We start from the raw sequence: 27,380 nt of genomic DNA, 5'->3' as shown, positions 1-27,380 counted from the left end.
GATCTCACCAGGGCAGCTCTGAGCAGAATCGGCCCATTAGCATGTTTAAAGTACTTTGCCAGACTGCCAGAGTGCTGTCTTAATTGACTTTTCTGAATCAACTTAAATTTCAGCACTCAAAATCAATTAAATATTGTGGGCAAATGAAATTATTCCAATAGCAATGCTGAGAAACAGAAAGGCCTAAGTAATTGCAGATGAAATATAACTAAATGAGGATGTTATTGATCTTTGAGGCTTACAAATGTGTGCTACGTGTTTATAATAGAGCATATGGCCCCTTTTTGGCCCTAGGGATTAGCTGGCTCTGCTTGGGTTGAACATAAATGCTGGGAATCAGCTAACTGCATCATTATGTCCTAGGGAGCTGCTTAGGCAGGGGGGTTGGACCCGATGATCTCCTGAGGTCCCTTCCAACCCCTACAGTTCTGTGATTCTGTGATTTCTAGCTGAAGAATGGCATGGGACCTATCCTGCAGAACCAGAGGAAGAAGGAACAGGCCTCTAGCCATCTTTGTAGGTACTTAAATTGGAATTTGTGGGCTTACCTAGTGAAATTATTTTCTTCTGACACCAGAATTAGCTGTAGAATTGGTCCAAGAGTTGGTTTAAAAGGAAGATTAAAGCTTTATTTGATTATCTGGGTGACCCTATACACCCTGCTTAAGATGGAACCAAGCCCAAGGGACAACCAAGTGAGGTGGTGAGAGCTGGTGTTTGTATGGAGGTAGGTGAGATCCAGCCACTGCACTCAAGGAGAAAGACAGCAAATGTTGCTGCCTAGAATGAATGTAAGAATTGATAGAGATGTGGTAGAAGAGCATGACAAGCAGCCCTAGGGAGAGATGGTGATCAGAGGGTGACTCTAAAATTAAACACTTAGAAATCGAACAACTGCCATTGCTCTGCAGGAACACAGGAGCTCTCCTGACCTGCCTCGCTGATGGCACATCTCCTTCAGACTTGACCTGATACTTCAGATGGAAGGTGTTTTACCTGGTCTGGGTTTTGCCACAGGTGGGGCAGGTAATAGCTGTGTGTACTGCAAAATAGAACTGAAGATTAGTAACTGCGAGAGGCAATCAGGTTAAGTTCTTGGGTGGTCTGCGTTTGCCATCTAGTGGTACAAAGCCCAACACTTAGTTCTGGTGTGTGCAGGCAGGCAAGGCAGCTGAGAGCCTCTGCCCCGGGAGCAGACCTCTCCCACCCAGGCCTATGATTGCTGCCAGGCACATGGTGGTGGCAGCTGTGGTTAAAGGTGTACATGTGCCTTTAGGGGCAGAAATTTTGCAGCCCCTAAGCCTGACCCGCCAAGGCTTAGGACTAGATCATCAGTGAGTTGCAGAAGGTGATTGGTCTGTTGCTCCCTTTCAGTATTCTGCTCGTTGCTCCAGTCTTTCAATCTTACAGGTCCAGAGTCTGAGAATACCCAGGCGCTCAAGTTTTTTGCTGCTGTGAGATGTCAGGCAACTAAATTTCCAAGTGACGTGAGATTATGTTCTAACACCAGGCTTGTAAAATCCTCAGCCAAGGGCCCTCCAGGCTCTGAGAGGCGTCAGCTATGCTTTACAGCATTCCCTGCATGAAGATACATTATTCTTTTCCAACCAAGAGACTGAATCACAAATAAATTAGCAGCTCATTAAAATATTGCACATGGAATATATGCCATCCTGGCAATGGAGAGTATATACCAAAATACAAGCTGTAAGACCAGTTTTCTCTCTTAAAACATTCCAAGGATTTGTGAATAAAGAATTACGTAAAAGAATTAACTTTATTTCTCAATTATGTCATATTGTAAACACAAAACAAGGGAGATGCATTAATAGAAATATTTCACCAGAAGAAATTATATTGAGCTTACATGATATTTACCTGGGTTTTTTCTATATAGTTAAGAAAATAATTATATCGATTTGTTTTTAATCTGTGTTTAGGAAGTTTAAATTATTTCCCACATCTGAACTAAATAGCAAATGCTTTCAGGTTTTACTATAAAACATAGCTAGGAATTAAGAGTTGGAGTTTTCATAGCATCTCTGGGGTTCAGGAGCATCGCTCAGTTTGTCTGTTTCTGGGCTTTTCTGTCCTAAGAAATGTAGACATTTTTGTAAAACCCCTTTCAGAAGGCACAGTGAATGAAAACAAAGCAATGCACACTATGTAGAGGACAAATTCCAGATGACTCAAACAAAGATTAATGAGACCAGTGTAACTTTACTATGTAGTGTTAATCATAATAGCACTAAAATGATTCTGAAGAGTGTACCTATACAATAGCACCACATATATCACAAAGCATGTGGAAGAAAGAAAATAATAAAATTACATGTGATTAGCTACGGCCCCTTCTTTTAAAACAGAATTATTTAATCTCCTATTTATTGAGCAGCTGTTGCTGTGTTCACTCATTCATTCCCCCACCCATTCAACTGTTATTTATTTATGTATTTAATTATTCAATTGATTGTTCACTGAGGGACTGTATATGATCTATGTTTTACAATTGACCTCAAAGAGTGAGGCAGCTGAATGCATCCGATAGAAAATAGAAAAAGGCATCGCAAGGTTCACAACAATTATCCAGGGTTCAAAGCCAAAGACGATTTCTTCTAGTCCATTGTCATATTCCGGGCGGCACCCAAATGCTGGCGGTATCCAAAGCTGCAAGGAAAGAACGCAAGGACAACATCAATCACCAATGCAAGCGACTAGCCCTTCATGACTGTGACCTCACTGAACTCCAGTTTGGTTTCAGAAATCTCTAAGAAAACCCTTCCTGTTGGCACTGGGGCACACTGGTGGAAGAGGGTTAGCAGGGTTCTGCTGCTATAGCTTTCGTACTGTGACTGAAACCAGCCAAGGCTCCCAGATTCCATGTTTAAATAAACTTTGTTCCCCAAAGGCACATTCACTTATTCTTCCAGAAGAAGTAAAATTTACTTGCTACAAACTATAGAACCACATAATTTTAATATACTTATCTGGCTTGAAAGGTTGGGGAGCTTTTGGGTATTAACTTGTGAATTACATTCAAAATGTCTTACCGAAAGATTGCATAGGAATAAAAATGCAGCAATGTTCTTCAGAATTCTCCTCTTGCTGTTGTTAGTAACAGAGTTACTACTGTAAAATGAGAAATCTGAGGCTGAATGCATGACCGAACTCTTCTCCTGAGTCTTTTCTTCTCTGGCACCACCACCACCACCATCTCTTTCTCTGCCAGAGATGCTGCCCTTAAGCAGACAGGGTACCTCTCCGTGGTCAGGGGCAGTCTGGCCGTTGTAAATCTCTTTGTAGGAGGGGGTAAGGGATAAAGTGCTCCCCCGAGATACGGTCACTATTCGAAGGGTTTTAATATCGTCATTCACCTTTTCCTGCTCCCGGTGTATGGATTCAATGATAAAGAGGTTCTGAATGTACTTCTCAATAATAACCAGGACGGAGTAGGGCAGGTTATACCATGTGTATTTTGGATGAGCTTGGGCACAGATAATGGCGAGGATCGAGCCCCAGGAGAGGAGCCAGGACCCTGCAGCTGTGCCCACCAGCAGCTCTGCATCAAGTTTTCGAGCAGGGTTTTTTGAATTATCCAACGACCTGTCTTCTAGTCTGTAGATGAGAAGGGCAACGATTCCAGCGGTACACATCAGTGCCAACACAAAGATAGCGTGCAGGTAAAACATAGTGAGTGCTAGCTCGCTTTTGATTTTGGAACGTCCAATCTGGATTAAGTAGACAACAACTATGGCTATTGTGCTAGTTAGCACAATTAGTCCAAAAATCATTCCAACAGTTATGCCGTGGAATTTGAAGGGAGTTTTGTGCTGCTGGTGGTGTTCCACTTTGCGGCCGATGTTCTTCCACAAGACATAGAGCATGGTGGATGCTAGGATGTGGTACTCTATGTTGAAGGGGTAGAGGTAATATATTCCTTGAGAAAATATTGAACACAGGGTTGTTGTTGTGCAATTGCATTGAGGTGCGTGGTCATCTAAAACTAAAGGAGAGGGAGAGATTAGTTATGCACATGATAAGGAATTATTGTTTAAAGTGATTAAATAAAACACAAATAAAATAATATAACGTAAAAGGTGAGATTTCAGGCAAACACCACATCATGCCACCCAGTTAGCCACCTAAGAAAGGTCTTGTCACTTAGGTCATTATCCTACCAAAGCTTTTGATCTCTGCCTTCAGTGCTCAGCCACTGAGCAGCCATTGCACCATGAACAAACTTCAGCAGGGCATTAGTAAAAACATTTGGGGATCAAGAACAAGCTTAACAAGGAAAGGACTTGGTTCTACTCTAGTTTTTATTAGTCATTTACACTAGTCTGGTTTCTAATACCAAGACCACTTTATGAAAGAGTTGTTTATGTTAAGAAAAGAGGTGATTTAAACCACAGATAATGTCCTACTACAGTTTTGTCCTGGTTTCAGCTGAGGTCGAGTTCATTTTCTTCCTAGTAGCCAGTGTGGTGCTGTGTTTTGGATTTAGGGTTGATACAGTTGATAACACCTGATGTTTTAGTTGCTGCTAGGTAGCTGTAGTACCAATACTAAGTCAAGGACTTTTCAGCTTCTTGTACTTCTCTGCCAATGGGAAGACTCAGGAGCTGGGAGGGGACACAGCTGACCCCAATGACCAAAGGGACATTCTGTATTATGTGACATCATGCTCCATATATAAGCAGGGGGAAAGCTTGCTGGGGAACCGCTGCTCGGGGAGAGTGGGCATCAGTCAGTTGGTTTTTCATTTGCATCACTCCTCTTCCTTGGGTTTTATTTCTCTCTCTTTCTGTTATTTTCCTTCTCATTGCAATTTGTGGTTGCTAGTTTATTTCATAAACTGTTCTTAACTCACGAGTTTTCTTTTACTCTTCTAATTCCCTCCCCCATTCCACTGCTGGGGATGAGTGAGCAAGCAGCTGGGTGAGGCTTAGCTGCTGGCTGGGGTTAAACCACAAGAAGCTTTAAGGTTACAAAAAAAGAAAATTAAAAATCAATTTATGCCTTTTTAGAGGAACCTATGAAAACATTCTCTCTCTGCTGTGCAATTTTTCTGCATTGTAAAACCCTAAGGCATCTTAATGAACAATTGCTCACACTTGTAAAGTAAATACAGTTAGAGTGTATTTATAATCTCTGATAGCAATTTTAGAAACCAGAAATTTCCACAATAGCAGGGGGGGAAAAAAGTGCTTATTTTCACACCATGTTTATTTATAATTATATAAAGCATACATGCTGAAGAGTACATGGTATATTTGCACCTGAAAATTTTTCTTTTGTTTTCCATAATTTTAGAAGAGGAGACAGTTGGTATTTTTTTGTCTCAAGCACACACTGTTAAGAGATGAAAAAAACCCACTTTTGCAGTGGATTTTATGTTAATACCGAACTGTCTTGCTGATCACATCCCCTCAGATGCTGTTTCTGACTGTTCATCACTGTGTAATAATTCTGGCAGCAGAATAATAGGAAATAATAGAAGGAAACTGTTTGTATTTAACAAGTGGAAATATCAAGAAGAGCCACTAACTTGTGATTTGCCCACTCTCTACTAATGCTCCATGATTACTAGATTTCTGAACTATCATTTCAGCTACATCATCATTATTATTATTGTTATCATCATCATCATCATCATCATCCACCTCTAGAGAGTTTCCATAGATACATCTGAAAGGTAACACCTGAAGATATAAAACTGTGGGCATAATTTTAGACACAGTTATATTGAAAACGCTGGTTTACAGATTTTTAAATTAAGTTTTCATTTATATACAAACTTGGTCAGAAATTATTAAAAATGCCTACTTTAGAAAAAAATTATACAGAGTATAAATAAGCAAAAAAAAATATTTCAGGTATTGGTTTTGTAGATGCAAAATCAGGAGGATTTAGGTTACGGGCACTGTTGAATTCCTTGGGTGGCAAAACATTTATTTTCCTCTTCAAAAGCTGTCTTTCTTTCCCCTTGTGAACACAATCAAAGCATATCAGCTGTGCCAATAACTTTTCATGGGAAGAAAATTACTTATCGCTGCTGAGAACTTTAATTTTCTCTTTAAAGTTCAGCACTCCTAATTTCCCTGCGCTTCAGTGATGTCTGGAAGCATAAGGCATCCCCAGCAGTTATACTCAGTGCTTGCTGACTATAACTTGCATCATGTCACCAATAGAGGAAATGGCTCATTATAAAAAAATAACCTCCCAGAGCAAGATCTTTGCTTTGTAAAGCAGCACTAATGGATAACTCCCATCCCTCTGAGCCCTTCCACTGAATCTCATAGGACCACATGCCACGTGTAAGCCACTCTCCTGGGAAGGATCTGCAGGATTATCAACACTTATGAATAACTGACAAAATAGTAAACTCTGGTTTTGACACTACTATGTTCATTTTACTTCTATGATTTACTAATAAAGGGGTTCCTTGGTGATGTCATACCTCAAATAAAATGTGGGGTTTTTTAGATCTGCTTGTTTGGAACTTCAGGAATTTATTTATCTTCCCTTTGGGATCTCATCCAAAGGGAAAAGCAATGGCCTGAATTGCATCCATGATAATGTTCATACAAGATTTTAGATGTGATCTGAACTGACTGTGTATCAGCTCGTTCCCATTTGTCCAGGAATGACTATACTGACATAGTCGTGAACGACCCAGCTCCATCCTACAGTGACACAGTGTTTTGTGTGAGGCCACGTCAGAGCAGGAACTCCACAGTGTACCAACCCCTTTGCTTACCTATTGTGATGTTCCCAAACCCAAGCGTGATCAGTCTTTCTTTATGCTCATTCAGTTGATGCTTTGACTCCGTTAACACTCCGTTTGTCCACAGGAGTAAATTTGTGAACACGGAATGGATAACCCCAAACCTACAAAATAAGGTAATTATTGAGGGACCCTGCATGGATTATATCTCCATATACATTAAACAAAATGGATTCACTTTCTGTAGACAGGCTATGTGGCAATACTGAGTTGTCAGTGCAGGGAAAATGAAATCAAAACTAGTCTCTAAAGATGTTCCTCAGCAGAGCACAATAACTGTTTGACTTTCAAAATATTAGAGTTACAATGACTTAAACTGTGTACAGCATGCTGTCCATTACCTGTTATGCTTTCTGACCTGATGGTTGTTATTCTTTGGTCTGGACAAGTGTCATATTAATGACAGTGACTGAACAGGGTTCATTGTTTCGTAAGGCGCATTTCACAGCCTTCTGCAGAGCTCCTTCCTACTCACTGTGGCTGTGAGGTATCTCTGTGAAGAGATACCACTGTCCTTCCTACTCACTGTGGCTGTGAGGTATCTCTGTGAAGAGATACCACTGCCTTCTCTAACTTGTAGTCCATGCACCTTTGTCTTCGGGAGAGAGCTGAAGCCAGAGGGCTTTATCCATTCAGACTGCTGGTACAGTGAGGGTAGGTCTCCAAGTGTTTTTGAGACTCATGGTTTCTGACAAGCCACTTACCCAAGAGAGGAAAACAAAAGGAGAGCCCTCTCCATAAATGACATTTCTGAGGAAATGTCTTTTACTTCCTATAGAAACTGGTCAGTTCATTGACAATTTGAGATGAGTGTTTTAAGTTACCATGGCCATTTATTTCCATTCTATGTAAAGATGGAGTAATTTTCATTAATCCACCTCCTCACAAAACCAAACATACACCAGAACTGGCTCTGGTGCCTCCTAGTCCTCAGTTCTGTAAGTTATGCATTCAGCTGTTCAGAGGACACATCAGTTACACTGTGAGAACCAAGTTCTGGTGTCAGAGATGTGCACAACCCTAGCTGCTTTGGGTGTATGGGTGCCACTGGGGAGGCTGCAATTCCCAGTGAATCTGCACATCTGCACCTAGTTCCCAAAGGAAGCAATAAAGATCAATACAAAATACCTCAGATACATTGCAATGACTGCAGCTTGCTGATGCAGATTCCATTTCAGTAGCTAAATAAAGCAAACATACATGGTGCTGTGGTATCATACGCTGCCCATTCCCCTCTCATGATAAAAATATACTTATTCTGTGACTACTGTATATTATAAAATATAAGCACAGCTTAATTTTTCAAGAACCCCAAACAGTTCAGACTAAAAATTATCCTCTCACTTGGGTAAATGGAGTTACTTTTAATTTGTATTAACACAGTTAAGAAGAGAATCAAAACCTCTAAGTTTCCAGTGTCTCTCACACAGGAAAACTGTAGGCATTCAAGCACCCTGCAGACCTACACCTATTAGCATTCCAGATGAGGATCAGTTCCACTTTACCTTTCAAGTGTTTTGAAAGACTGGATAATATCCTTTGCATGACACCAAAGAAAGTACACCTAAATGGAAGGAACACAGAGAAATGTCATGACACTAACGAGCACGTATGACACTCAAAAAGGAAAGTGCATCTGCAGACCAAAACGCTGATGACTGAATCCTCTGATGATTTAACTGAGGTTGCTCCATCTCCATACATGTGAAATAAACTCATGGTTTCTTCTGGTGTTCACCCAGAACCTCTCTGGCATGAAGAACCTGAGATTGGTCATAGGCAGAGTCAGTGGCTTAACAGCAGGAAGTCTCAGTGAGGCTCACCAAAACATATCTTGCATCTGTATTTGGAGAGGCTTCTATTTCAAAGGAAATAAAGCTACCAGCAGTGGACAGCAGTATGATTGCTACCTCCTGTGGTCACACTAAGTTTGAATAATTTATTAAATATGTGAAAGTCCATGGAGGGAGAGAAGTAAGCAAAAGGATGCCAGTCTTGATAAATAAATCAAACAAAGGACATCCAGAAAGCAAGAGAAAATGTTGCTCTCTCAGAAACAACCCATTAGAAACAGGCAGCTGCACTCCAGGAGAACCTGGAAAGCTCAGCTGGAGAATAAAAGAGAGAGGCAAGAGGACTGAGTTAGCAAGGAAAGGAGAAAGAAGCACAAAAAGTGGGAATCTGTTTGTGGGAGGAGGAGGATAATGGACACCTCAGGATAGAGATTATTGCTGATACAAAACTGGTTTCACATGCTGACAAGCACAAGGGGAACTGATATTCCTCAGGGATGTTAGGGTGTAACTGGGAGTTCTGTTTACTCAGATTAGTTCCTAGGATACTGGAATTGACAGTTGGTGAACTATCAGAAGAGTTAAACTGTCCCAAAGGTTTCTCTTAGAAACCTGCCTGGTTTGGTGTTCCAGAAACGGTCTGATAAGTGCAAAGAAGTTTGGGTTCTCCAGAAATTACAGTAACTGGAAGTCCATTTTACCACTGTGCCCATTAATGTAGGCACCTTACACTGCAGCTGATGTCAGGCATCCAGCATCTGATTTTTGAAAAAGCTAGGAAAATGCAGTTCTTTGTGGGTCACCTACACCACCCAGCAATAACGTGTTCATTCATCCCTCTAATGAGGCATTTATCAAAAGGATGTGCAACCACTGTAAAACCCCAGGTGCAGATACTGCAAGATATCATGGAGGTTCCAAATGAAATCAAACAAATTGAAATCAGCACCTTAGTCTTATCTCATGCCACATTCAATTTCTCATTCTGGGATACAAGTGGTAAAATCTAGCAGCAGATGTGAATGCATCTGTTCAGACACTGGAGTCAAGAAAGATGGGGGGAAAATAGGGAAAGAACAGTCAGTAAGGTAAAGAAATAGCATAAAATCCAGTCTTGAGCTCACAGAGAAAGCATTGCCTCAAAGGGGCTTTGCCTGGGAAAAAGCATAATGCACAGCCCCTCTTGGAAGGGCAGGTACATGTTAGCTCATTACTCGCTTAGCTGCAATATGTCTATAGGTATTCATTTAATGCCACGTATCAGGGTGCCTCATTAGAGTAAAATACAACAGAATCTGACAAATATTCTGTAGAAAAAAAAATCCTGAGGCTTTTTGGTGACACATCTTTAGGAATGCTGTCTGCTGCAATTTCATCCTTGTTGCAAGGACATCAGATTTGTCTTAGGTAAGTGGTACCTGGTAAATTACTTTTTAACTTTTCCTTTGATTTCTCAGGCTAACGCTCTAGAGGTCATTATTTTGAGTATATGATAAATTCAACAACACTGGGTGATGTAAGATTTGAATTAGAATTCTTGTTCCTGTTGCTCAGCGCTGTCATACACAATTTCTTCCACACTCCCATGCACAGTAGCTGGAAATCTTGTCAGCTCAGGGTCACTGGATGCAATGAAGAATGCTACATGCAGATCAGCAGGGAGAAAAGGCTTAATTTCTTTGGTTTGTTTTGCAGAGGGAAAGCAGAGGCGTTTCGAGACACGGAGAGTGACTATTACAAGAATGTGAAATTAAGATTACTTCAGCCAAACCAGAACTTCACCCTCAGAGAAGAAAAATAGAAGAGGTCAGAGTTACTGCTTAAATTTCAATGCTTTTTCTGTGACAGAAAGCAGAAAAACTCAGGGTGTTCAAATGCTCATTTACATGCTGGGAGGTTCTTTCTTTTCTTTCTGAATGACCTAATCATCTTGGAAAGTGCATTAAATGACCCGTCTATAACTGAGTATTTTAGCTGAGTGGCTTTTTCTTTCCTCCTTTCCTACAGATCTGCTGACAGGGGCTCAGAGGAATGCATGTGATAAACAATCAGCTATGGAATATCTGAGTGGGTCTGTATTATTATATGGTACACGGGAGTATAAAATTCACTAATGATGAGAAGATAAAAGCCATTTCTGGTAAGAAATACAGATAGAGTATGAAACTGCAACCGGGGACTTTTACCTGTAAGATGGTGTGCACGGCATGTGTAACAGGAAAAATGCCTTCAGTTGGTGATAAACAGTTTGAAAAATCAATGTAATACCCGATTTTGAAAGAGTCCAGGATTAAAGTAATCACTGCAAATAGTGTAATCCCACCTGCAAGTGAAAGAGAGATTAGAAAACATCAGTGTGCAGCTGCAGTGTCTGGAGACAACCTGTGCCAATGGACTCAGATCTCTTTAGAGAAACAAAAATCGACTGGTGGTCATGAAGATGATTGACTCAGTGAAATAAGTCCCTTCAATTTGTGGAAGACCCTGCCCAATCTATTACCAGAGGACATCACTGTACAGTCCTTGCACAGTCAGTGCAGAGGAGCGAGTCCAGCAACGGCCAGGTCCTGGGGACGCTCGGCGCCTTGCCAATGGCTCCCAGCTCCTCGCAAGGGAAGCCTCTCGGGTAACGGTAGCACTGAAGCGACCAGACAGTGCATGAATTAATGCTCTACACAGCCACACAGCCAACTATACAATTCCAGGAAGCTAAACAATCGTGTTACAGTCTCCTGGCCCATGAGCTCGACAGTGGGAAGTAACACAATCACTTGGTATGTCTTCCCATGGTTCAGGAGGTTATGCTTTAACTCAGAGACCAAAACCACAAGGAGCTGTATGGTTTGTTCCACACAGAAAGGACCCTTCCACCTGGAAAGGAACCAAAGATTTGATTTCAGTATCTATTATTTTTACACATGCACACACAAAAAAAATCCCTGATCTGTTTCTCTAAGTGTGTATTTTGTATCCTAAGGAACTTGCAAAACACCTATTTCCCCTTGTTTAGATGATCTTTTCTTTCAGGAATGTAAATGTTTGTTATAAATTTATTCTGGAAAGTGATGTTGTAACACAATGTAAATTATTAATTATTTGGTTTATACCTGTATGACTAAGCAATAAAATTACTGAACGAAACCCTAAAGTCTTCATTGGTGTGCATTTCTGTGTATAGTTTGGGTTTTTTCTCTCTAAGGTTTTATTCAAACAAGCTCCCTCTGGATTTAGTTTAGATTTAATTGAATTAAGACTAGATAAAAATCTACCCATGGACCTTAAGCATCGGTAACTTAATCTTTCTTTGCAATTCCTCACAGTAAATAACATCACTAGTGCTGACTTTGATGAATGTTTATCTTTCATAAGAAAGCAAGGTTGTGGTTCCTTATAAGCACCACGTTCCACTTGTGTTAATAAAACATAACGCTAATTTAATAATTTAAATGTAAAAATACAACTCTTATTAAAGTTGCATGAATAAAAAATAAGTATAAATTATAAAAACACAATATATTTTTGTTTATTATTTCATCGATCCTTTAAAATTAAACAAAAACAGACTTGAGAATTATTTTTAACCACAAGGGAATGAATTCCACGAGGATTTTATGCTTCTATTTTACAATCTCTATGTAATAAAAACATCAAATTACTGATGAGTATAATTTCTATCAAGACAGAAACTTGTGCTTGCATATTTCAAAATCTAAAACCTCAGCTCTGCACTTCATGCATGTGTATAATCCCTTCCATTTTTTAAATTTACGCTTATTATGCCAGATAATTTGTATTATTTCTAATACATGTAGCAGGACTGAAGCCCACATTTAAACAGATGTGCTATTTTCATTATGTGTAAAAGTAAATGGCATCAGAAAGTCCAAAATTCCAGGCTCCTCTTGAGATCAACTGACACATTTCCTTCCTTATTTAAAGAACTAACATTATTCTAAAATAAATGAGAGTTGTCAACTCCGCTGAAGTAACTTTACCTGAGGTCATTTGACCTGCTCTGTGCAAGGCGTTTTTCCCTTTCTACCTACATTATTCTATAAATGATTCAGTGATTGATGATTTATTTGGGAAGTATGCTGGAAATTCATCCTGTTTCACTCTTTGTCTGAAAGATGTCGATCTTAAGGACCTAACACGTGTTGTAATTGTTTCAGTGAGAAGGAAAATGTTATCTTTTGAAGCAAAATGTTTATAACAATTTTTCCCAACTAGTCTACAGCAAATTGCTGTGTATATGGTAGTATTTTCAAGTGGTATTTAATTCCCCAGGCATTACACTAGTTGGTAATTTCCCAATGAATTCATGGTGAAGGATCAAGCCCTGAGGAGCTGCTTTGGTAAAGTAGTAATGTCAGAGCAAAATGGATGGAAAACATTTTATAGTATTAAAGTTCTGCATCCTTGCTTCCCTTAGTCATAAGAATGGCTCAGCAGAACAGGATCACAAGGGACTTGTTAGCTAGAAGTAACAGGAAGAGGGAAGGCAAGGAAGGCAAGGGGCTCATAATATCATAGAATCATAGAATGGTCTGGGTTGGAAGGGACCCCAAGGCTCACAAAGCTCCAACCCCCCTGCCATAGGCAGGGACACCAACCTTCAGCCTGGATCTACACAAGGTTGCCCAGGGCCCCATCCAACCTGGCTTTGAACACCTCCAGGGATGGGGCACCCACCCCCTCTCTAGGCAGCCTGTTCCAGCAGACCATTGAGGGGGAAATAATTATCAACAAAAAAAAAAACCAACAAAAAGCTCCATGAAGTTTCTTTCACACTGAGTATTTTGGTTTATGCCTTAGTATTTCTCTTCACATTTCCTTTACCTTCATCAGAGATCAGGTGGTCTTCAACCTCTTCCCACTGAGATCAATATTTTTGTCATTGTCCTCCTGGCATCAGAAGACTTTATGTGATTCATTTCTTTTAATGTCCAATTACAGTATTTAATCAAATGATAGGGAGATATTTCTGTGAATCACCCAGGTGACCACACTGTAAGCATATGCAGAGTGTCCAACATGCATATTTAAGAAAATTATCATATTAATTTGCTTAGGCAAAAATCAAAGCACAACTACAATGACCACACATGTGGTGTGCTAATGGTTTCCATTTTATCTTCTGATGAAAACTTCAGGTTATGTATTAACACTAAATACTAGATATACATCAATAATTATAAATAAAGAAGACAATTCCACTGTCTTGCAATTTCTATTTGAATATTAAAGAAACTTGAAATGATTGAAATTGCACTGTATTATTAAAAAGAAAGACAATCAAGCCAAACACCACCAGTGCAAAAGAGAAAGAGAGAGGTTTTTTCAAATGTTCCTTGAAACCTGTTTATCTTCAGAGACCAAGAATATAATTTTCAGTATTGCTAAGTGCTGGCTCAATTCTTTCTATTAACCATCAAGAAGAAAAAAAAAAAGCCATAATGATACACTTGTAAAAATGCCACTCTAAACTTAAAGTATTGATCAAATAATAGAAAATTTAATGCAAGCAGTAAAAATATACAAACTAAAGTCTGCCTGTAAGATAACCAGCTGTCTATTCTTTAAACAGAACCTGTGCTGCTGGAGAACGTGCTAAAATAAAGCCATTTGTGAAGCTAACTGATTTTCATTTTGAATTGTCTGGATCACTTGGCTGCACTTCCAAATAATGGTCGAGGAGCTTTTCCTACCAGGGGAGTGTACTCAGGGGAACAGCATTTGGGGTAAGTCACTTTCCCAAGCTTCCCTGTGAATATCTGGGTCAGGATAACCATACCTTATTAAAGACAAAGCCCTCCCTGCAACTTTTTCCACATTCAGACTATAGAAGCAGGTCTTGGACTACCATACAAGCAGGAAGAGAACTGTGCTGTACGCTTCACACAGTTGACATCTCACTGTGAAAAGGCTCAAGGAAACCTTCCTGTGAGCAGTTCTCTCAAGCTGGCTCTCCATCCTCCTAGCGCTGTTAACCACCTACAAGGATTCAGTCCCGGGAGGTTTTTGTTAAGTCCTTCTTTTTCAACAGTTGCCATACCAAAATAGCCTAAGTAGTCAGGTGCCACCCACTTATACTGAAATGATAGTCACGATTTGAAGGGAATCATGGAAATATACCCATTTTATACTGCTTAACACAAGGGCATTTGCTCTCACAATGAGAGCAAGGAGATACTTCTCAAAAGCAGCTGGTGGCTAGTAAAATATTGCTGAGAGCCTCCAAAGGAAAGACTTGGTAAAAAAATTGTCCTTCTTCCCCTCCTTCTTGGACTTTAAATCTTAGAGTTAAAAGACTTCTGTGACTAAACTCTTGGTCCAGAGGAGGGCAAGGGGGATCTTGGCAGAGGATCAGCACCTGAGTTTTTCCTTAGCTCATGTAAGTTTTCTTTTACCAGCAGAGGATAAAGGAGCAGTACAGGCTTGTTGTAAGTACAAGAAACTCCTAAGAATAGGAAAGTGTAGGTCTTTCCCTAAGGGCGAGTTTGTTGAATTGCAGCCTAGACTTCCAAGGGAAGCGGTGGAAGCCGCCCCACTTGAGAAGCTAGTACAAAGAGCCATCCTGTGCTGGTAAAAGAAATGGATAAGGTAACCCAGTAGTTCACTCCAGTATCTTATTTCCAAGTTTCTGTGACTCCTTATATCCTGTACGAGAAATGAAATCCTGTGAACACTGTGCCAAAAGAAAAAGGGCAGGGGGTCCTGATGTACTTACCCGTGTTAAGCAGTACTTACTCCATACTTAGGAAGAGAAAGCTACTCTCTAACAAAAAGCATAGCCTGGTCCAAAATAGGATCAAATTAAGCCTTCCATTAACGAACTTCAGGAGCCTTCCATTAATGAATTTAAGCTAATAAATGAAAAATGCCTGAAACCTAATTATTGTTTTGGAAAATACTGGATAATAAAGAACAATTCAAGAGCTGGAACATGAACTCCATACATTTCAGAAAAGAGTCTACAGACCAAAGCTGTTCAGGTATTAGACTTTAAAACAAAACAAAAAAATTTCCCTGGGCAAGTCATACAGCACAGTTGTTAACAGCTGCCAAGAAAATAAAACACACAAGCACTGAGGCTGAGAACAAACTAAACATCCACTTTTAGAAAGGTAAACCTTATTCTTCAAAATAATCAGTTAATAGATGTTCTTAGGATTTTCATTTATGTGTTTTGTTAGCTGCTGTGAAAACTAACTGTTGTCTCATTGCTAGTAGATAGGAGAATTTTTATGGAAAAGCTGTCTGATAGAATTCCACTTAACATACTCCCTTTCCCACCTGTGATTTACAGTGCTGAGACCAGAAAAGAGATCAATAAAACTGGGCTTGCCTATTACTCTGCACGGTGCTGATGGGGGTTGTTTCTTTTTCTTGGGACCCAGAAACACAGCATTCTTGTCACTCTGACTCTGTGATGTGGTCCCCTGAGCACCTTCTCTCAATAAAGCTTTATATCCTTACCTGCAGTACGCATCAGATTCTGCAGATAAGGACCACCACATCCCACCACTACCCTTGCAAGCTTTAGCTTCCTTGCTTAGATGTTTTATGTACAAATCTACAAACTGATCTGGCCAGGGATTCTGTCATCTTCTAACTCCAGATATCTCTATGGCATCATATATAAATGGGTACAGAGAACACTTGAGGACCTTTCTGACTGGTAGTAGCCTAAAGCAAGTTGCATTACATTGACTGGAAAAGATCATAATTCCTCCAAGGGAGTTGCATGACACCAACAAAGTAGCTATATTTTATTTGTCAAGTGCACCAGATGATCCTGTGTGGCTGTTTGACCCCTGCAGCTCCCCCTTCTCCACCAGAACCTTGCCATGTATCACCACAACAGCCTGGTCAGGGCGAAAAGGTGCCGGAGCTTTGCAGCACTGCAAATGGTAGGTTGGAAAATGAGGATGTTTAGCAAACAGCTTTCCCATACAAATCTCCTCGTATGTTCAGCTTATGCATATATTTACTTTAGAGCGCGCTGCATGTGCGTTAATCCTGAATACCAGGATGTCTCCTGGTAGGGATGGAGAGGGTAACACAGTGGTAGCAGAAACAGGGGATGGCAGAGATGTCCCATGCACGGTACCACCCTGTGCGCCCCGGATGGTACTTACACTTGAGCCAGCGGGCCCCGGCATGTGTGTCCTTGTCCCGGATCAGCCTCCTCTGCGTGCAGCTCCTGCAGAGGTACCACAGCATCCACAGCAGCTGGATCAGCATCAGCGTGATGAGGTAGGAGAGCAGGTGGCTCTTGCTGATGCCCACGGCATGCACAGCCCAGGCAAAGGTGAGCAGCAGCCCTGCCAGGAACAGGTTGATGCCGTACTGGCTGCTGAGGATCTCGGCGTTTTTCTGCGGGTAGCTGCCACCCCCGGCGGGGCAGTCGGCGGCTTTCTCCATCTCCCACGCCGCCGTCCAGGTGCTGCAACAGGCGGCTCCGCTTCTCCCCGGGAGTCCCGAGGCCGCCAGCTGGCCCGTCCCCCATCGGCGGCCGGGGGCGGAGCGGGGCCGCTGGCCCTCGCCGTGCCTCCCCGCAGCCGCTACCCGCCGGGCGGGGGCTTCCGAGGGGTCCCGGGTGCAGCGAGGGGTCAAGCCCCGGGCTCCCCAAGGGGAAGGCAGGCTACCGCGGGGGAAGGCTTCTGGGGTCTGGCGGGGCAGGGACCTACCTTAGACTCGGCCAAGCGCTAGGGTCGAGACTGGGGGGGAACGGCTCGCCGAACGGTCGGCAGCTGGTCGCGTCCCTTGGCAGGGGCGAGCCCTGCGCGGCTGGCTGCGGGAGCGGCGCGGAGCTTACGCCGGTGTTGACAGAGATGTGTGCGGCGTAACGTGTTCCTAAGTAGGCAACAGAGCACCCCTGCCCGTTAGCGGCTGGCCAGGGTGTTCAGAGCCTGCCCAGCAGTGCCTTCGCACAGGGAGGGAATTGGGGGCACCCACCGTGGTTCCATGCTCGGGGTCCCACACCCACCTTCTTTTTGGCAGGCGGCCCCTCCATTGGCAGGAAGACATCCCCTTTTCAGGTGTTGTCCAGGCCCTTCAAAGGCTGCAATCTACCTTATTGTTTTAGTTAGGCCCATTCCGACAAGTGTCCTACAGTGATTTGCTACCTGAAGCAGCAACTCCTGAGCTCACAGCAGCAAAGACTCCTGCAGGACCTGGGCCGCTTCCTACTTTCACAATTTTCACACACATTTTAAGTATTGACCTTTTTTTATTCAACATTTTTAGTAGTGACTGTGACCTAATGTATTCAAACCCTCAAGATCTGGAGCACCAGCCCGAGAGGAATTCAGAGGAAACCACTATGCATTTTAAATACATGTTTTAAATGGTATTTTGCTTGCATACAGTACAAATTCTCTTCATTCTTGGTACTGAGATCCATAGCCATAGCTTGGAGGCCAAACACCAAGATAGACTGGTCCATGTTCTGGCCAGGCAGGTCTCAACATTTTTACCCTCTGTCTGTTGGTAGCATATCAAATTTCCAAAGCATTGTTTGTTCACAGCAGGTGACCTATGTCTCACATGAAATTATGTCACTAATTCAATTACATTAAAAAAAACAAAACAGGAGAAATTAAAAGACAACATTTATCTTATTCTGTTACCACTGACAAAACAATATAGGAGGCTTTAAGCTTTTTCACTTCTGAGACTAGAAATAAGTAAAGAGGGTTTTGTCCTTAAGGACATTTCTGAACCTTTATGTAAGTTTCTGAGGTTCATATTCCTCTTAAAGAACAGGGCAAAAGACAGCAGATGGGTTGAATGAGTGAATTCTGTACACTCCCCTATTTAGGTAAGTAGTAGCTCATATCCTTTATCCATTTTGGCCTGTTCTCAGGAAACAGGTATTTTAAATCACCTACAAACCTTCCTTTTGAGAAGTGTGGCTAACTGGAAGCTAGCCCTGTGTTTCTGTCTGGCCCATAACAGCAGTGCAAATAAAAAGTCAAACAGTTAAGGCTTCAACCACCTCTAGCTCACAGCTACATCCATCACTATGTGAAGCTTCTGGAAATGCCAAGTCCTACTTTTGTCTTAAGTAAATTTCACGGAGTAACTAAGGAAGATGCTTTCATTTCACAGAGCTTCTATGGGTAACTGTGATGAATAATCTTCACTGTCTGGACTAGGGGCTTTTTAGTTCCTGATTACTCCAGGGTATCCTTTGTCACCTGTGAAGAAAAGCTCTTTGGTGCTAGTACATATTCTCCTAAAGTGAAATTGCTGTAAATAGATACACAGAACACCTATGGTGATCTGTAACTAGCTAACAGAGTCAAGTTTACGTAGAGGTAGGGATTTTGTTTTCAGGAACCTATTAAGATACCTCTTTCTAATCTCTTGCCATAAGTTCTTGATTTTGGTGGTAAGGAAAATACCAAAAGCAAGGAGTTCACAGAACTGCAAGTGACAGCAGCATTTTGCCAGGTTGCAAATTAAAACCAATGTTATCTTAAATTCTTACCAGATTTGCCACTGCCTCCTTTTGAGATGTAACTGGATTCAGCATCGCAGTAACTGCCACTGAGAGACTTTGGAGGAGTTTCCCACAGTGAGTGCATCTACCTGGGATTTTCAGAAAGAGACCTCAGAGTAGTCAGGGGGCAAACAGCTCTCCAAGGGCACACAGAATGGTATTACACCTTCAATAAACCCAACTGAGAGGTCATGAAAGACACACACACTCCGAGGCAAGTGCTGTACTTAAAATCCACACGATCATCTATTTTCCAGGCATAACAACCACCCAACAATCCCTAAGACTGTTAAACAGTAAGTACTGAACAATTCGTTGATCACTTTTATACAAAGTTTATTAAGATGTCCAGAAGCATAGATCTGAAAAAAAACATTTAACAAATAGTAATTCTGAGTACAAGGCAACTTAAAACACATAGAGCATTTATACAGTTGACAAATAAAAATCCCTGAGCTACAGTGCATTTTAAATATCATAATAAAGTTAATCAAATGTACCTGTGCATCCAGATATAAAATTGTTAAAATCTGTTACAAGACAAAGACCTGAAGACAAGCAACTTGCCCTTTAAAGATGCAAAGTACAGTTGGTTCTGAAAAACCTAAATACCACATTTAAACAAATCAAGCTGGCCATCTACAAGCTACTTAACAGTGGTGCTAAATGTATTTTATTTTGGGTTGTCTGACACTTTGTTTTGAATACCAACAGCAATGTTCTTAATGAAAAGAAGCAGCTAAAGACAATGACAATTGTCATTCCTAAACATTTCATGTATTCTGTATTCAGCAGTGGTGTGAATTTGAAGGTCAGAATGAAGAACACAGCCTCTTCTGACAGCCCAGACTTCTAGCAGCAGTCTCACTGAGTAACAAGTTTCAATAACCAGCTTCTACGTTCTCCTATCTTCTACAAGATGTGGGTGTGAAAGTATTTAATGCAATGGTCTATGTAAAGTGGTCTGGGATTTAGATGGTGCCCAGGTTTCCAGAGGCTTAAGCAGCTCAGCCAAGGTGAACAGTGTTGTTTTCCAAACTCTATGGCTAACGGCATTATGATCAGCTTCTTTCTTTCTTTCTTTCAGAAGAAAAATGGCAGCTTCATTAACAGGTACTGCTAAGAATGGAAAGTGAATTTACAGAATGTGCTTCTCACTGTAGATTAGACTACTGGTTGGTCACAGCTTGATCATCCATCTTTGGCTGTGGACAAACTGTATCACCACAAGTAGAATCTATTTGTTTCACCGATGGCACTGCCAAATTACATGTGACATGAGTGTCAACTTTCTAGGCCATTCCCCTGATCCCTATCTTTTTTTTCATACTAGCAGCTCTAAAGTCAAGAGATTAGGAAATAAAGGAATTCCTGCATGGAAACACACATAACCCTAGAAATTCAATAGATCAAGAAATCACAGATGACACGAAAGACATTAAGTTTGTAAGTATAAACACAGATTCCACATAGTATTTCAGCTGTCAATTCAAATGGAAAGAATACAGTATTAAAACCCCACAACACCCAAACTACGTATCAATTACTTTCAAACCAAACAGCCTTCTCTGAGTAGGAAGTTGGATGAGATGACCCTGCAGTCCCCAGATGAGATTTAGGACTATATAATATATATATCTCTGACTTACTACCCCATCTGCTTAATGCTGAAATATGAAAGAAAGTTTTACAAAGTAGTTATGAAATGCTTTACGCTACTAAGAGAGGTAAAAACTATCTATCCTTCAATTAGTCACTAATCAATTGCTTTCTCTTATCCACTGGATGACCTATGATTATGTCAGTTTGATTTATAAATCAGGTAGTCTAAGAATTATGGCATCAGTTAGAGCAATCAAGCAGTATTAGAAATAATAAAAGAACTGGAATGTACAAAAGCAACATCCACTTTTCAGGGCAACTGTTGAGTCTTTCACATGAAGCTGAAAAAAGAAAAAACAAATTTCACAAAAATGTGGTAAGGTTGTATACAGTGCACAAGCTGCATCTTGTACTGATTTGATATTGACTAGTTAATGATTTTGCATCACCAAGTAATTATTTGGCCCTAATTATCAGGCCAACAATTATTTGGTCCAGTTGTTCAGGGTATCTGCAATGCACTTGTACTTCTTACTTCCTAAGTACAAACTAATGCAGAACAGTTGTTTTAGTCTGTAAATATGACCAGCTCAAACACACTGAAACACATCATTTTCCCACATCCTTCCAGTGGTCAGACAGAACAAACCTGATTTGAAGAAGTTTGTATTAACCAATGTGACTAAAGCTCCCATAATTCACTAAAGAGGTTCTGAGGTAAGCACTGTATTTTTCAGAAGTCTATAGGTGTTGTCAGTGTGACCTAAGTTAATCACTTCCTTAAAAAATCAAGTTTCTTGATATCTAGAATATATGGGAACGGGAGATGCATCACAGTTTCAGTTTGTTTATGCAAACAAAAGCTGTGTTTCACTGTCCCAGCCATTAAGAATTTTTTTGCCTACAACTCTGGCACTGCAAGAGGCTACGTGTTGGTGCCTCGAATCAATGTCTCGCTCTTATTGCTACACTCCTAGAAATGCTGGGGGACTTCCACACTGGAAAGGATTTCTGGTGGCAAACAAAACCAAACAGGCTTCCCCACATTCCCTTGAGAAGCACAAAAAACAAGACTTGATGAAGGAGCCACTTCACTGGATGATGGGGACACCTGTGATACAGGAGACATCCTTTGCCCTATTTACTGAACAGTTTTTGATGTCTTCCTGAAGCTTTTTCAGTTTCACAGGATTCATCTGAAGAGTATATCCTAATAAAAGATGTGAGAACTCCTTTCCAACGTGGCAGTTACTTGAGTTCTTACATCATCAAAACATCCAGCTCTGCCTTTGAAAGGTTGGTGGTTTTAGGAAGAACAAAAGGCTTCTGATATCTGGTAGTTTTCCAGAGAGCTGGTTATTCTGGACTGTCCATCACAGAAAATGAAAACAACATACTTAAAGACCAAGAAAAGATAAAGAGTTTCAATTAAAAAAAAACCCAAAACACAAACCAACTAAAAACAAACAACAAAAAACCAACCCTGAAACAGCTGCATATGGATGTTAATAGCTTCTCTCCTTTACTATCAGGTCAACAGCTGAGCTAAATTTTCCCTGAGTAAAAGCTGCAGGTATTTGGCCTATATGCCCCAAACCCATCCATTCTCAGTAATTGCTTCTTTTCACTGTCAAGACTGGAATCACATAGAAGAAATAAAAAAAGGATGTTCTTCCCCTTAGGATACATGCATGTTCTCTGGTTATTCTATATGCCACAAAATGTCAGTATTCTAAAAGTGTACACAGAACATAACAGAAGGAATCCTTAAACAGTCTTACAGTCCTTAAATGTCTAACAAAACAGTTCATGCAACAAGATAGATATTTTTATGTGCTTAAAAAATGAAATTGTTTACCTGAAGGACTTATCCCAGGAGTGACACAAGCATCACAACACCCATAAACTGAATGAAGAGTAACAAAGGCGTCATAAATGACCAGACAGGCCACAAGGCAACGTTGAAACTGGGAATGAAAGCAGGAAGGTTTTTATAAATTCCATTGTCTTACTGGGGAAATATTAGCCAGAGAAATATGGCACAAAAGAAAAAGAGATTTATAATTACTCAAATTGAAAAAATACTTATAACTTGAAAGAAAACAAATCAACCCCAGAAACTAGTTATTAAATTGGTAGTTTAGTTTACTATTTACTTACTGACAACTTAGCCTAGAACTTAAGTAGCTACTACAGATCTTGCACTGAATAAGCCCACCCAGGGTAAAGAGACCTCTCACTTTTAAAATCTCTGTATATGAAGCACCTGACAATTAACTGTTCTTGATTCTTCCCATGGTAATACATGGCAGCTGAGAAAAGCCTTAATTTGTACTTCCAGCCAAGCAGGTCTGAGTTAACTAAAAGAAAGAGGGAAAAACCAACTTATTTTAGAACTGTGTTGCAAGGTTTATAGATTTGACTAATACATAAGTATAGAGAACCTTTATCTTCTTCTGTCTTCCTGTTTTTCCCAGCATTGCAACAAATACTGACTGATGTTATTCAGACACAACATCTAAACTCAAAGAGAGAACCAGCTTTCATGCAGCAAGCAAAATAAATATAATGGCATACACATGCATGTGTTTTTCATTCACTTGCACCTTTGCTCAGTTCTGACTCCTATAATCTCATAAAGTAGCTCATACTAGAAGTACCATTCTCTGACAAGATATGAACACTTAAAGCTGATATAACAATAGTTACAAGTATAAATTTCAGTATATGTTTGCTATTTACAGACTGTTTGATAATGAAGAACTCTGTATTAGAAACTGATCAGGCATAATTTTTTCTCAGCTAGAAAATACACCTTTTGCTTAATTTGTAAACCTCACAAATACTTGTCAGATGTGAGAGATTTACACTACCAAAGCTAAGGATTTCAGTTTTCCCATAAGTTTTCAAGACAAAAAAAGATCTGGTACATTACAAGTACATTTAACAGAGCTTTGACATCCTTTGTGGGAGAATGTTGAAAATAAAAAAAAAATTATGCTACACAGAACTGGTATTGTCACCAATACACTTAACAGAATTAGAGGTACTGTGGTTTTTATAAAATGAGCCCTTAACACAGTTAGACTTGCACAGGTATAGCTGAAGTTTGTGTTTTAACTCACCAAATTGCTGCTGCAATAAATGTAGCTGTTGTGATAGGGATCAGTGCTGGATACTGTGCATCATAGTCCCCAATTCCACAATACCACTCAAGATACAGGATACAGTAAAAGGCAACAGATAAACATGCAGCCAATAAACAACTGCCAGAGGCAAACCACCAACTGTGGAGAGAAAGCATGTTAAACACAGTCATATTGCAGTTCACACATTAATCTTCATTCTAGTCCAGAGACAGAGCAGATAATATCTGCTAATTATATAGGACAGGCTAGAGATCCTGATTTTTTTTCTTTTGCCTTTTCTTCGCCCTTCTAAAGCTGTCTAATATATATAACTGAGTTTTTCAATGTCACCTTCCTGTATTTTTCTCTCAAATACTTTGAAAATGCAATGCAACAGACCTTGTGAGTGATCTACTATACTACCACACCAAAAATACTGCCAGTAAGGAAATAAAACAGGTTCCACTGCAACTGTGCTTCTCACTGTATGTAAGCATGTAAGTAGTACTTTTGAGCCTCCTGAGGGCATACTTCAAAAATAAAATGGGACAGACAACTTGTGAGGCAAGTACACATTCATAAAAGTTTATACTTATCTGAAAATAAAAATTTTTAAAAGTGATTTGATTACTAAATTACAAATGGCAATCAAGGATCTTCCTACTCAGGTAACATTTGCTCTGGTATGGCACAGCAAATACAATATGCTATTTTGGTACCTCAATGCTACCAACTGAGAAACTTGCATTAAGAGAGCAGTTGTCAAAATCTACCTAAAAAAGCAATGCAGGAAGATAGGGTCCTGCAAGGAACAGATGGGACCACCCAAAACTTTGATCACATCCTGGAGTCAATAATTTGTATCCACAGCCAACTGGATGTAGGGTCTAACTAGACCAGCCTGGAAAAGCAGCTCCAGAGGACCTCACAGCACAGAGGCCTTGTTTAGCTTCCACATATTAATATAAAAATGACAATGAGAAAGTTTTTGTGGATCCCCAAGGATGAAGACTCCATGACCTCACTGTGCAGCCTGTGCTGGTTGCTTGGTAACTCTCCTAGTGAAAAACTAGGTGATGTTTAGAGGGAACCTCCCATGTATCAGTCTGTGCCTACTGTTTCTGGTCCTGTCACTAGGCACCACAGAAAAGAGCATGGCTCTCTCTTCTATGCACCCTCCCTTCAGGTATTTATACACCTTGTAAGATATCTCATGGCTTTCTCTTCCCCAGGCTGAACAGCCCCAGCTCTCTCTGTTCCTGTTGTAGGTCTTGTTTATCCAAGATTTAAAACAGAGTGTTCAGATGTAACAAATTGAATACGACTGTAAGATGAGAACACAACTCTCTCTAAGAAAAGGTACCTTACCTATCTGCTTGCAAAGTTTCTTTAACAGTGTTAAAAAAATCAAAGTAGTATGTCACAGCAATCGATGCCAAAATCCAGAATGCAGAATGAATATTCAGTCTGGCAAGAGGCTTCATCTTCGTCTCTACAGCTGATGACTCTTCTGCAAATAAGAACATAATTATAGCACTAAAGACAGTCATTAAATGGAGGATGATTATAGTTATGTAAAGCATGATGTCTTATCCTTTTAATTCATTTATCTTTGGAGATTATTATACTCAGTATAATACACTTTGTATTACAGATAAAGTGTCTAAAAAGCTTTGCCCACTTCCAGTAGTAAAACAGACTAAGCAGGTACTCTTTGATAAAACAATAAAGTAGCAACAATCAGCACTTACTGTGTTTCTGTACTCTTTTAGGAAATTAGCAGCTGACTAGATTATGAAAAGGGTTATTCAACTAATTAAAAACCTCCTAGTGTTATTAAAGCATTTTTATTCATTTTAGCATATAGAAAGTCAGGTTGGTATTTCCAACTACTAATTTTTTTGTATCCTTTTTTGTTAGTTTTAGTATTTGCAAGCCAATTTGAGGCCAAAATAATTTTCATTTACTCAATTGCAGTTACATCTCAAAGAGATCTACAACTTCAGTTTCAGGAGCTAGCTCAATTCATGCTGCATGCCTTCATCAGGTAAACTAAAACAGTTATTATGCAGAAGAGAATCTTTGCTTTTTTCCTTCATCACCATATCATCTCAAAGATGATCAGAGGGCTGAGGCACCTCCTCTACAAAGAGAGGCTGAGGGAGCTGGGCTTGTTCAGCCTGGTGAAGAGAAGGCTGTGGGGGGACCTCATTGCAGCCTTCCAGTCCCTGAAGGGAACAGAGAAACAGCAGGGGAATCAACTTTTTAAAAGGGTAGACAGTGGCAGGACAAGGGGGAATGGATTAAAGCTAAAGGAAGAAAGGTTTAAATTGGCTATTAGGGGGAAGTTTTTTAAGAGAGAGAGTGGTGAGGGGCTGGAACAGGCTGCCCAGAGAGGGGGTGGGTGCCCCGTCCCTGGAGGTGTTCAAGGCCAGGTTGGATGGGGCCCTGGGCAACCTTGTGTAGCTCCAGGCCTGGAGGTTGGTGTCCCTGCCTGTGGCAGGGGGTTGGAGCTCTGTGATCCTTGGGGTCCCTTCCAACCCAGGCCATTCTATGATTCTATGACATAGTTTCAGAAAAGACAAGGCAACAGGGCGAGCAGATGTACTTTCATACATGACAGGAGCCAAGCAGCACGCTCGATACTTGTGCACACTATCAAAACAAGGTGTGAAAGGTGCCTTTCATGTTTCATACTTTCATCACTGTAAGTTACTGGTGGCCTGTGTGCCTCCAGCAGTGTAATGCATCCTGCCTCCTCCACAGGCGTTATCTCCAGTTGAGTGTACCAGCAGCTCAGCTGGAATTTGCAGGCGTTTTTTACTTGTAATTTCCTAAATTCCCCCTCCTCTAGAGCTTGGGTCCGGAACATTTCTTCACCCCCATCACGAAGCCCGCGGCTGCAAAGCCTTTTACACAACTCAACTCTCCCTTTCCTCCTTCACACACCCTAAGGGGCGACGTGCTCCAAGTAAGCTGTGTCCCACCGGCAAGGCAACGCACCCACTACCCGAGCAGCCCCCTCACTCCTGCCGTGAGCAGCGTCCGCCCCCTTCCCCCGCTCCCGCCGCGGGGGCAGCGCTGCGGCAGCCACCGCCTGTCACCGCTCCCCACCCGGGCGTTCCTGTCACAGCGCCGGCCTAGCAGCGGAGGCTGACTCCGCTCCGCTCCCCTCCCCTCCCTGCGGAGCGTCCGCGTCGCAAACCCGCGTCCCCAGCACCACCCACCGGCCGTCCCGCCGCCCCCGGAAGGCGGCTGCAGCAGCGGGTCGCGGGGCTCTGCCTCCCGCCGCAAAGAGCGCCTGAGCCTGGGGAGCGTATCCCCGCCGCTGACGCCAGCCTCCATCTTGGGCCGCTCCGGCAGTGACGCCAGGGCGGAGGCGGGAAGCCTGGCAGCCGTTACGGCCGTTGGGCACGAGGGGCGGTCGCCTGGTGTGTGTGGGGCAGGTGGGAGGGCAGCTGTGATGGCTTGCGGCGGAGCGCAGTGCTGAGGCAGCTGCTCGGAGCCGCATAGCCTTGCCTCATAGCCGCATAGCCTTGCCTCGTAGCCGCGTAGCCTTG

General features: G+C 41.4%; 2 protein-coding genes across 2 annotated transcripts; both read right to left on the bottom strand.

Annotated features, from left to right (window-relative positions):
• Positions 1–2,206: 2,206 nt before the first annotated feature.
• Positions 2,207–17,007, bottom strand: OTOP1 (otopetrin 1; the record flags this gene model as incomplete). Its single annotated transcript, XM_084266863.1, has 6 exons — positions 2,207–2,667; positions 3,051–4,003; positions 6,761–6,891; positions 8,293–8,351; positions 10,767–10,903; positions 16,722–17,007. 6 exons carry the CDS (start codon positions 17,005–17,007, stop codon positions 2,497–2,499), a joined length of 1,737 nt encoding a protein of 578 aa, XP_084122989.1. The 3' UTR covers positions 2,207–2,496.
• Positions 17,008–19,041: 2,034 nt separating this feature from the next.
• On the bottom strand, positions 19,042–27,165 carry TMEM128 (transmembrane protein 128; the record flags this gene model as incomplete). Its single annotated transcript, XM_084266686.1, has 5 exons — positions 19,042–19,179; positions 22,551–22,659; positions 23,818–23,979; positions 25,189–25,330; positions 27,048–27,165. 4 exons carry the CDS (start codon positions 27,163–27,165, stop codon positions 22,560–22,562), a joined length of 522 nt encoding a protein of 173 aa, XP_084122812.1. The 3' UTR covers positions 19,042–19,179; positions 22,551–22,559.
• Between the last annotated feature and the right edge of the window lie 215 nt (positions 27,166–27,380).

Source organism: Gallinula chloropus (genome assembly GCF_964237585.1).
Source record: "Gallinula chloropus genome assembly, chromosome: 7".
Lineage (NCBI taxonomy): Eukaryota > Metazoa > Chordata > Aves > Gruiformes > Rallidae > Gallinula > Gallinula chloropus.
The sequence above is the reverse complement of the archived record's forward strand: the minus strand, read 5'-3'. Positions and strand labels throughout refer to the sequence as shown.